The following is a 12,239-nucleotide window of genomic DNA, read 5'->3' on the forward strand; positions in this document are numbered from 1 at the left end:
GCAATGTTGTTATTAATTCATTCATCTGTTCAAAAATAAAACAATTGATGTTTTGGAAAAAACAACCAGAACATACAAAGGACATTATTATCAATAATTGTCCTCCCTTGTGACATACGGGATTCATCCTATGCATTTAAGGTATTATCAAAATAGTGTATAACAAAAGTGGGAGTTCAACGTTTGATAATAACAATTTAACAATAAGAGACACAATAACGACAACATAGCTGCGGTTGTTTATTTTATTTCTAGTACTCATACAACTCGATGTGTTACAGCCCGGTAAAACATTATTTCCCGACTATGGCAGTTCCACCGCAGGTCTGACAACACCTCCGTAGCTTGTCGGCGTTGTAGTGGGAGCATGAGTTATGATGGCAGGTCGTGGATTCGTCTCCCCATTCGCAGCCTGTAAATAGTGTAACGACTTTGGTATCACTGGAATGAAAGTTATTATTTCCCAACAACGCCTGAACTGTAGCAGATTTTAAGCAACGTTTAAGTCACCGTTGTAGTGGGCATAGTAATTATAGGAGTAGGACGTGAATGTATCTCACCGTCTCCATCATTCAACACAAGTTTTACAAAATGAATTTGATCGGGAAGAAAGTGTCAGAAAACATTTCAAAATATAGCAGTTATTCCCAGACAATGACGAAGCTACTGAAGTTTTAACAAAACCATTTCAGCTCATGGTGACATTAGGAAGATATCTCTCCTGATCATACAAATATGTATTTCAATATTTCTTTCTACTTTTATAACTGATAATTATCGACGATTATCGACGCATCAACATAATTTCAACTTTTTCGTTTTGAAAAATATAACATCGCGAAAAATAGAAAATTATCGTTAAATTTCAAGTTGTAGCCTGCCCGATTTGTCGACAAATCAATGGCGTCTTTTCAAGACTTATTCCATGTCAATAAAGGTAATGTAAAACCAGATTATGTATTGTTCTTAGGATTGTGGCGCAAAAAAGGAGCAAAGAAACAGTTTCTTTCGTTTCTGCCTGGAAATAGGGTACGGTAATCACTGAAGAAAACTCCCTTAACTGTTTATAGTGTAGCATATATTCCTTTAGGTTTCATAAAAAAAAACAGTAGAAAAATGATTTTAAATCAAACAAATACACCAAAGGCTTAACTAGCACAAAACTGAGAATTATACCAACCTGATCTAGCATTGTTTGCAACAGCAGCACACGAGGCACAGCACCGCTTTTTGGTGTGAGCATCATAGCACCTGTGTTTGTGGGCGTCCGTACCGATCTGAGCACAGGTGTACCCGTTAGTGACTACACCGGGCTGGTCACCGTACGGGCAGTCATCTGAAACAATTAGTAATCTTTAATGTACTGTTCATTTTGTATCAAAACACACGTGTTTCCGGACACACGTGTAGTTGCTCCTCCGTCATCGTACAGTCATCTAAAAGTTGGTTAAAACACCATCTTATTTTTTTCAAATACCGGACATCTGATTATTAAAGACACGGTCATGTCAACTGTTATACACAAAACTTTCACATCACCCGGAATTGGATCAGCCCTGAATGAATAGCTATTAACAGGTTAATTTGAATAGTGAATGTTGTCTCCTTAAAACATACAGTGTATAAAGTTTTCAATGTTGTCAAATACCTGGAACGGAGGGCGCAGTTTTGTCATGAACACATTGACCGTTGATGCACCACTGAAATTATAGAAAGTAACCTAATAAACAATAGTGACAATTATAGTATTAGAAATTCAGTTCGAAAATATCTAATAATATTTTCATTTTTTTTACGTAAGTTCGAAGTAAGAGCGCCCAAATAGTTCAATTCTTGCAATAAAGCGACAATAATCACATGCCTTGTCCCAGCTAGCGTTACGAACCATGACAAAAACGCAATAAAAACAACAACAAAAGACACTATTGAAATATATTACATAGTTATCACAGACGATAACAGAACCAAAACTCAAGCAGTTAAATGTACGGATTTGAGCTACCTTTTTATTTCCACAGACTGTCTTCTCGGGAGCGGTGGCCCCATGGCAACTGTTAGAACCATCTGTGTAGTGGCAATACAGATGGTGTCGTTCGCAAACTATATCTGAATACTGGACATTGTCATACCGGGTAACTGTCTGTAAACGAAATTCATTTAATTTTTATCAAGACTAGGAATGTAATGCTCAAGTCGTTGGGTGTACCATTTTTCGTATAAAGCTCTCATTGTTGAAACATTAACCAGATCCTGCATCCAAACGGATACAAGCCTTATGTAGCGTTCGGTGCTTGTCACAATCAAGAGAGAGGTATTTAAGAAATTCGACCCACACATATGCTAGTTCTCTGAATAACTTGTGATGCCTGGTGATCCCATATAATTTAAGTATCATTTGAAAGGTATTTGCTTGCTGCTTAGTAATACTTAAAGCACTGACCGAAATAACACCACATATATGGTTATTACAGATCGTATACTATAAGTGAAATGGGAAATAAACTGTCTATTTTGAAATATATGAAGAAAAAAAACATCTTCTAACGTTGTCTGTAAATATATTACATTTTCCATTTTCCATTTTACACCAACATCCCACTCAAATGGAACTTAAATTGCATGAGGTCATCAGTCATCTGAAATTCTTATCAATGGATCGGATTCCTTGATATTAGGATCTAATATTTTACTATAGGTGCAGATACACCCAAAACATTACTACTGCATATATACTGATCCTTCGAATGAATACATGCATTGGCACGAAGTTTTTTCCCAACGTAAGCAAAACACATTTTTTAATTTGACAAATAGTCCAAAAAACAATGCCTTTCTGGTCTGTCTGTAATTAATGATTCGTTCATTGCTGACATTATCTTGTGCGGTATTATCGTATAATTGTCATCAACGAGTTTATCATGTTGTTTGCCTATCCCGTTTAGCTATTTCCGACGGGGTCATACCACTTCCATGAAATGATTAAATACGTACAGTTATGTTGCAGACGACAATCCGAATACATATTTTTCTCCTATAACCTGCATTAGTTATCGATTTAACATTGCAAATAATTGAAATAAACTGCGACCTTACTCCTAACTAATGGGATACACATGCTTCGAATACAGTACGCAGACGAAATACTTTAATAATTAAACATAACATGCTTACTCTGCAAAAGAACGACCCTGCTCCATACTGATTCGCACAGAAACCGTCAACATCCGTCACTGCACTAGTTGACGATGACCCACTGTGAGTTGTAACCGAATGCGACGGTGGGGCAGTGGCTTGTGTATTCGAGGAAGTGCCCGGATGTAAACATGTCATACAGCATTTCCGCCTCACGGAACTATGGGAACAGTCAGTCGGGTTTGATTGACGTATTTGGTCACATGTTCTGCCATTGTAAACAACTCCAGGTTGGTCTCCCGCAGGACAATCATCTTAAAGCGTGAGAAAATACTGGTTTGGTACCAACTTATACTTCCACATTAACACTTATATTTATAAAACATTGTACATACTTTTTCTAGTGAACATTGACATGTTGACCGTTTCAATATTGTTTACTATTAAAGAGGTTTTAAGCATGAATTTAAATCTGAAGGAATTTATCATGTTCAGGGTGGGTCGTATTCCTCGTCACTATTGCAAATTACGCATTCCATGTTTATTTCAACTGCTAATTTTAGTGAATACTTTTGTCATATATTTTTATCAATGAAATTCTGTTTATTTAATACCAAATAAATTTAAACAGATCTTTAAGACTCCCTTTACATTTTATTGCAAAAATCGACTTTTATTTATAACTTACCTGTTACACCAGTCAAATGACTGCTTGCTACGCATTGATTGGACATGCACCACTGTAAGATATATACATCTGTCTTATATGACATGAAGTTTATAATCAAAGATATATTCATGATTGAAATACATGTAAATGCAAATAAAAGACAAACAAGCAGTAAAATAGATACACGAACAAAAACAACAGCTTACCTTTCCGTTGCCGCAAGGTGTCCCATCTCCTCCTTCGGTGGAGTGGCAGTTGCTTGTAGCCTCCGTCCTGCAATACGTGGCCATACACATGCCAGCATAATCTGCGGCACCGTCGTATAGATTCTGAAACCAGGTATTTAAGTGCAGGTTGGAAATAGTTTGTTTAACTTACCGTTATGAACAAACACAAATCATTTACTGGCAGATACCTATTCGAAAATAAAATTTTGTAGAGAGGCTTTGATAAATTTGCAATAGCCTTACCTACGCTTTTCAGCAATATAATATTTACTGTATTTTTTAAACAGTTTTATCAATAGATTTGTGTAGACCTTTGAAGAGGGTTTGTCATTAACCAAGCTTTTTTTGCACGTTTACCTCGATTTTATTTCGATGTCTTATCCTATGAGTATGTTCATAGTACTAATTTTCTTATATAAATATTGTGTCTACGCATGTTTTGTTAAATATCAAAACGTTCAACATGCACATGTACATATAACTTTGACAAGGAACTGCAGCATGTACACTAACAAACATTTCAGACGTCCATCAATATATAATTAGATAACCGCCCGGAAACGCCAGGTTTAAAGCTATCTTAAACCATTTGCGGTATTAAGACACAGTTTAAAGTCAGTATTATAAGCCGTTTCTGAGATCAATACTATTTATCGCGGCAAATATCATTTATCGTATAAAAATCACTTATCGTTGTAAATATAACTTATCGCGGTAAATATGCGGTTAAGAATCTCTAACCGCGGTAAATATCATTTATCGCAGTAAATATAATTCATCTATGTAATTTTCAATTATCACGGTAAATATCACTTATCGTGGTAAATATCACTAATCGTGGTAAAATATCACTAAACGTGGTAGTTTTCACCTATCGTGGTCAATTTCTCTCACGTCTATATTATTTTCTGTGGTCTCATATGTGGAACAATGCATATAGACAATGCATAGGTTATACATAAAACATACCCTACAGAAGTACGAGTCTTTCCCATATGCAATCCTGCACTGTTCATCAACATCATACACTTGCCCATACCACTCATGTGAAGCAGTAGAGAGGACAGAATCGGTGTGTGTATTGTCAATGGTAGTCAGGCAATCTTTATGATGACTGAAAATTGCATTTCAAGAGATGAGACCAAAATAGTTCAAAGCGACGCTCTTTTTCAAGATCAATACAAACACATGTATAACAAACATAAATTTTGAGTGATACACCTTAAACTACTTACTAAATAAAGCATTTATGGTAAATATAAATTACTGATAACAAGATTGTAACTTTGAATTTAATAGCCGAAAACGCAATTTTGTTAATCATTGGTGAATGCTAAAAGATTTACTGTCTTATACTTTAGGCTGATAGGAAAGAATACAATGTTTTAAGCACCTTTCTTTTAAATTAAACGCGGTATCCTTCATAGGAACCATTATTTACGACATTTGTTTATCCTTTTAAGTGTATCAAACCAATTGTATTATTTGTGATAAATCTTATTTAGGAGTAAGATTGCATCTTTTAACTGCTTTTATTTACTTGTCACGCGTTTAACCTACATTTGAAAACTAATGTACCTTGTTAAGTGTAAGAGGTTTCTTTTCCGTAAAAGGTGTTGAAATGTGTCTGCAATTATTATCATATCACGGCCATTTGTTCGTAAATGAACCATTTATCTCATTTAAAACTCATATGTTTATAGAACAATACTTTACTTGCTTAAAAAGAAATTTGATCTCACCACATCGTTAAATAGAAAATGTTTTACCTTTGGCAATTCAGGGGATACAATACTTACGTTGTTAAGTACTGAATGTAGTTCTTTATATAGTCCACGGAACATGAAGAAAATTGCCACTTCCTTACATTGTCATCAACATAGTCAGCCTCCATGTTATACCCTATCCAAATGAAAAATAACCAACCAAATAACTCTTTCATCAGGCCAATAATTTTCAAGTGCTACGTAGTACATTTAGATTAAAATAGAACTCGAAACACGTATATGTATTTTCAAGGAAAAGCGACATACTAATACTAAATCGTATTGAAACCGAAAAAGGGTTGTCCCTGAACTATCTGACAGACACTATATGAGCTAAACTGTCTTTGCCGCAAAATATATTTTGTAGTCTAAAATATAGGACAAATTAATTCATTATAGCAGTTACTCGATTGGTAGTATGTAATCCTGTTTCAAGAATTCCAGCAAATGTCTACGGATCGAGTAACACAATACGTGTTAATGTTTTGGCCAGCTAAATGATGACGGTTTATTAAAATTATTAAGATTAACATTTGCTTATTCAATATTCACTAATTTATCAAATTGTGCAACTTGAATTAACCCCTGTGTGAACATATGAAATACTGGTGAGTGCCGTGTAAATTCCGCAAACTGTTATTGTGACGGAATCGTGTATCGTTGAATTCAATTAGAAATTCCGATGTTATTTTTGTTTGGCTTACAAATAAGTACCATGTAAAGCTATGATTAAAAAACCTTGCATACTATGCAGTCAGTGCCTTAATACGGCAAATGGTTTAAGATTACTAAAAGCATTACCTGCTCCTACGGGACAAGAGTTACCCTTGCCATCATGCTCACAGCCAAGGCTAAACAGATATGGGCATATTTTGAAGAAGTACGTACGATTAAAATACATGTGTCTAATATAGCGAGATGACAACTTAAGATAGCCAAATCACAACAAAGCGTTTATTAAATTGATTTAAACAATAACAATATAACAAGTATTCGTCTCTATACATTGGCTTTTTAACATCGTTGTCATTTCAACTCAGCATTTTATTATTAAAAAGTTTGTATAAATCTATCAATTATAGGTAGTCTTAAAATAACCCAAGGGTGTTCATGAAGAGAATTCTTTTTAAAATATTACATTTGCTTCAATGGTGTGGATACATTTGTGTTTATAGTAATAACCTGTGTCCAAGTTCGTGGGCCATAAGTGCCGCAGTGTACATTTCCTCTTGGTCCTGAACAACAGACACTCCTCTTGGCTGGCAATCAGCCTCGATCCTCGCATACCCTGAGGTAAACAACATTGCATTACATGGTACCAAACTGATTCAACATATTAAGATATTAGAACCTTCAGGCATTAACAACGCAATATATGTTACTTGAATGACGTTACTCGAAGTAAAAAGGTAATTGATGAATTGACGGCACTTCAAGTATACATTAAACAAAATTGAATACTAATTTTTGAGTAAAACCTTTCTTGCAGATTATAATTATAGACAGTCAGCAAGTCAAACGTCAGAACAATAATAGTAATAGAAGGCAATGTTAGGAAGTGCTTTACATCTTAATCAACCCATGAAGTCTACAGTCTGCGCTTTACAATTATCACTCTCATAGGATATATCTTTAACAGCCATTCATTAACTGTCCACGAAAAACCGCCAGTCTCACTTAAGGAGAATTTTCAATTAACTTGTTTGTTTACCTAAAGGTGTGTTTTCAAAAGTACGTACCAGCAAATGTACTGTGACTACTGTTGTGTTCAAGTGCATACCTTGAATAAATGAAAAACAAGAATATAATTATCCTACTGAAACTACTAAAATGACTCAATTGTATTTAGTTTAAACTTGATTTGGTTTACAACGATTGTGAAGAAAATAATAATCTCTTATGTTTGGGCAGTAGATTGTTGTCTTGTGTTGTTGTTAAACTTGAATACCCGAAAAAAAATCCAACTTTACCGGATTGACCAACAACCACGTAGGTCCAGGTAGGGAATCGAACCCGTATCACCTTGGTTCGAAGCAAGTGTGCTTACCACAAAGCTATCAAGACAACTTTATAAAATTGATTTAAACTGCTTCATCTTACATGGTGAACAACATAGCGTGATCGTGTGGGTAACTGTTTTGCAACTGTATGGATTTGGGCTGGAACAGATTCAGCACGTCCTTTGGCTCGATGACATACTCATTGCCGTCTAGTCGCTTCACATTCTCTGTCCAGGGTGAGGCAGCAGCAGTCTGGTTATTATACGGGAAAAGGTAATGGATCATGTAACGTGTTTATAGCGGCATTATACAGCCGTGCTAAACTAACGAAACCGAGGCGTACGAGTGTCCGCCTGCGGAGCGAGTTTCGTTAGTTCGATCTCTACAAAATGCAACATTTTATTTGCATATTTGTGCAATCCTATTTCTCTCGCAGGAACTCAGATGCGTTCAAAACCAATTGACCAAATTGAAGGAAAATGAAAAATGAAGAAGTTATGCCCTTATATTGCTTCACATGTTCTGTCTACTATGGTCAACAACAGTCAAATGTAAGGCAGAAAAAGTTAGCGCTAGGTAGCATTTGACACTATGTAACATTAACTCAAAAACTATATGGACTTTTATTTAGTATGAAGTACAAATAACCAATTAAGGTAACCTTATGCCATATACTTCGGCTTGAAGAACACTATAATGATATTTAGAGTACAGATGTACTCTGTTATTCTCTATTTGACATCACTTTATTTATTTCAAATAAAACATTGAGCAGCTATTGTGTATTCACATAATGCAGTCAAATTCGTATTACACGAAGCCAATGGACAGAAACATTTACAACTTAAAAAAGAAAATGCATTGACTGAGCACACATAGTCGCTAAAAATACAATGGCGAAAGGCACAAAATCGATGACGGTTATAAAATACCTGTACTGATGGTCGTACCATTTGACGTCGTTGACTCCGCGATGTTTAGAATTTAACGCACACACTTATGATTGAGAAGTCTTGGTTCTACCCCCAACTCCGATATATGTGAGTTTGCTTAATATGTTTGTGTGCCAAGTCGGACAAGAAGGCATCCTCTGGATCTTTTCATTACGATGTATTTCTCGCGTATCTTACTTTCTTGGGGCATGGCAAGTTAAATGTTGATATAACGTTTAAAACAATCGTTTGTGATTGAATAAGCCGAAAATAATTATTATTTCGTATATTGATATTCTAAATGCTTACCTGCATTACAAGCACGTCAACGATCTTCAGTGTAATGTAGATGCCATGAGGCTCCAACGTCTTATACACATTGTTGCTCTGTAATGAAAGACGACCTATCGGGCTTCACAACGAAATTCCCCCATGCTGTTTGACTGTAGTGGGTGTCGAAATTCAAATGTAAATGAAATAAATGTTTGCATTTGCCTAATTATTTGTACTTTTTAAAAAATAAATTTAGCTTCATATTTTATGACCCTAAAATGTCTGCCCTTATATTTTGTAAACCAATAAAAAAGCAGTGGCCTGACCGAGTGACTGACTACTGACGGACTGACCGAAATGTGAAAAAAACAATAGGTCTCCCCATGAATACGGAAGACATAGTAACATTAATTAAGACACATATAGGAATTGATTTGACTAACCGAATGTATGAGGGTACCAAGGTACTGTTTTAAGTCTGCTGTTGCCTTCGATACTCGTGCAGAATGTGACAGAGAAGAGTCCGCCCTCTGGTACCACCTGGAATGCACGAAATATAACTCAGTGTCAAACATTATTGAAATGATATAAGACCAAAATTGGTTTGGTTAGAGTTACATCCGTTTCAAACACAGTTGGGGTACGTAGGCTTTTTATAAGGCTTTATGTAAGAACGTTATTGCCATCATTTGGAAAAGCCTTTAAAGAAATCTTCCGTATAAACATAAAAGGTTTTTAAACTACATATTAAAACACAAACTTAAAATACTTTTTCTTTCATTTTTTCTATCAATAGACTGTAACAACGTTACGGTCGGCGCCTATTTCTAAGTTGGGTTGGGCAACCCGAATCAGAAGTATATTTTCTAAGGCCTAGCCATGAAATGCCTTCCAATTTTATTGGAGGTACATGCAAGACATGGAGGGAATACAAAAATGAAAAGTCAGTTGATGATGTAAATGTTACATCCACATGTTGAATAGTTTAAGCCCGGAATTATAGTTGTTCGGGTTTTCCCAGCCTAATCCTCCGGTACAAACAAAATTAAACCGTTGTTATATACACACGTTACTTCGGAGACAATAGAGTCATTGGACTGTTACATGAATTTCAATAGCTCGATATTCACCTTTTATTTGTACCGGCATGGGAAAACCCAGTTAAGTCAATTCCGGGCTATATAAATTAAACACTTGCATTTGCTATGTAGGTCAAGTTTGTACCGCTTTTGACTTTTAGGAGAAATAATCGAAACGGACTATATATGTAAGCTTTTCGTAATCTTATGACTGGTAAATACATAAAGGTTAGGTTATTGTAGTAACGAACTGGTCAAGTAATACCTTTGTCCGCCATTCGATAAACATATCTCGGTTTTGATCTTAGCTGAAACATGATATTGATTGACTTTTTCCTAGGAACGGAATCGACCATACAAGTTCAGCTTTGTTTTAAAAATTAGGCTTGAATCTTAACGTAAATAATTTTCAACTGGGCTTGCATCTGTACTTTTCATCATTTTTTTTCAATAAATTTTCGGTATCAAAACTATATAATACAACTTACTTGTCGAAAGCGCTATGATCTACCACATAGAGAATCTCCAATTCAAGTTGCTGCGTTGCCCTGTTTATACGCAGCGCCTTAATGCCTGCAACTTTTAGAATGGATTTATCATTGCCGATAGTGTTAGGCTCATACATATCGCAATTACCGCCGCTTTTTGGAATACAATATATGCGGAATTCTGTGCGTCTTTTGTTTTGCAGGTATAATGTGTTCATCATTTCCTTAAAAGGTCTGAGACGAAACTCCATCTATGAAATACTAACCAAAAGTAGTTCTGATGTGTTTCCATATGTTAGCATCGTGATTTCTATGTCAATTGCAGAGAATAATGTTGTACGCAAAATGATATCACTGTTTGACGATCTGCTTAACTATGGCATATACATAAAACATTGCCAACATTTTGTTAAAGGAAGGAGATAAGGAGATATTAAATTGCAAATATAGCGACATAAACGAACATTCAATGCTCCAAAATACTGCTTAATGTTTAATAACAGATACCACATAATTTAAATATAACAATTATATACACTTACTTACCAAAAAGACATATCGCCACCAGCAACAATACATGGACATGCATTTTCGACAATGGCCCACTCCAAACTGAACCGAAAATGAACCTACTGACTGTGACCTTCAATCTGTCACTGACAGATAAGATCATTTGAGGTCACAGATTAAAACCAAAGAAGGATAGGTCATCGGTGCTTATTTTCTAAAAGTCAACAGTTTGCTTTATTTGAAAGTCACGACTTTTGATCAACATGAAGTTATATTCGCGTATTATGATTAACACAAGTATTTATCAATGTTTTGTTACACAAATACCTATCCATGTTCTGTCATCAAAGTACATACGCATGTTTTGATACCCAAGTACTCATCCATGTCCTGTTACCCACGTACATACCAATGTTCTGTCACTCAAGTACATATCCATGTTCTGTCAATCAAGTACATATCCAAGTTCTCTCACCCAAGTTCATATCCATGTTCTGTCATCCAAGTACTTATCCATGTTCTGTTACCCAAGTAGATATTCATGTTCTGTCACCCAAGAACATATCTATGTTCTGTCCCCAGAGTACAAATCCAAGTTTTGTCACCCAAGTACATATCCATGTTCTGTCACCCATGTACATATCCATGTTCTGTCACCCATGTACATATCTATGTCCTGTCACCCAAGTACATATCTATGTTCTGTCACCCAAGTTCATATCTATGTTTTGTCACCCAAATACATATCTATGTTCTGTCAACCAAGTTCATTTCCATGTCCTGTCGCCCAAGTACATATCCATGTTCTGTCACCAAAGTACATATCTATGTTCTGTCATCCAAATAAATATCCGTGTTCTGTCATCCAAGAACATATCCGTAAATACAAAAAGAAAATACTTAATATTTAATTAAATCGCCGTTTTGATAACATCAAATGGAAAAGCCATCTCAATATGAAATTAAACAATGCAACATTTCTGAAAACGTATTTCACTGTGCGTATCCATATCGGTACCCTCTTTGCGAAATCTACTGAAACGGTACCATTTTTGCCCATGCACCGGTCATTCCCTGTTGAAAACAAATCGGCGATGGACAACAGTCCAGATAATCTTCATTCTACTGATGAAAGGAGGTATGTCATGTGCAAAAGAACTAT

At 35.5% G+C, this 12,239-nt stretch overlaps 1 protein-coding gene and 2 long non-coding RNA genes across 3 annotated transcripts; all 3 read right to left on the reverse strand.

Annotated features, from left to right (window-relative positions):
* Window positions 1–227: 227 nt before the first annotated feature.
* Window positions 228–1,673, reverse strand: LOC128222694 (uncharacterized). The gene is made up of 3 exons (XR_008259207.1): window positions 1,649–1,673; window positions 1,181–1,336; window positions 228–412 (listed from the first exon to the last, which is right to left on the reverse strand). It is a non-coding gene; the product is annotated as an uncharacterized LOC128222694 (long non-coding RNA).
* A 4,155-nt stretch (window positions 1,674–5,828) lies between these two features.
* Window positions 5,829–7,084, reverse strand: LOC128222695 (uncharacterized). Its single transcript, XR_008259208.1, has 3 exons — window positions 6,978–7,084; window positions 6,597–6,646; window positions 5,829–5,931 (listed from the first exon to the last, which is right to left on the reverse strand). It is a non-coding gene; the product is annotated as an uncharacterized LOC128222695 (long non-coding RNA).
* Window positions 7,085–7,891: 807 nt separating this feature from the next.
* Window positions 7,892–10,704, reverse strand: LOC128223631 (uncharacterized). The gene is made up of 4 exons (XM_052932906.1): window positions 10,568–10,704; window positions 9,444–9,540; window positions 9,037–9,114; window positions 7,892–8,047 (listed from the first exon to the last, which is right to left on the reverse strand). The coding sequence occupies exons 1-4, from the start codon at window positions 10,702–10,704 to the stop codon at window positions 7,892–7,894; spliced, it is 468 nt and encodes a 155-aa protein (XP_052788866.1).
* Between the last annotated feature and the right edge of the window lie 1,535 nt (window positions 10,705–12,239).

This window comes from Mya arenaria, chromosome 17 (genome assembly GCF_026914265.1).
Source record: "Mya arenaria isolate MELC-2E11 chromosome 17, ASM2691426v1".
NCBI classification, from domain to species: domain Eukaryota; kingdom Metazoa; phylum Mollusca; class Bivalvia; order Myida; family Myidae; genus Mya; species Mya arenaria.

What these genes read in the sequence shown, in the direction of transcription:
- LOC128223631 (XM_052932906.1), bottom strand. Translation starts at nt 10,704, where the DNA reads ATGTATGAGCCTAACACTATCGGCAATGATAAATCCATTCTAAAAGTT. An exon ending in GATCATAGCGCTTTCGACAA is followed by an intron (nt 9,541 to 10,567) that starts GTAAGTTGTATT and finishes CGTGCATTCCAG; the next exon opens with GTGGTACCAGAGGGCGGACT. An exon ending in TTGGTACCCTCATACATTCG is followed by an intron (nt 9,115 to 9,443) that starts GTTAGTCAAATC and finishes CTTTCATTACAG; the next exon opens with AGCAACAATGTGTATAAGAC.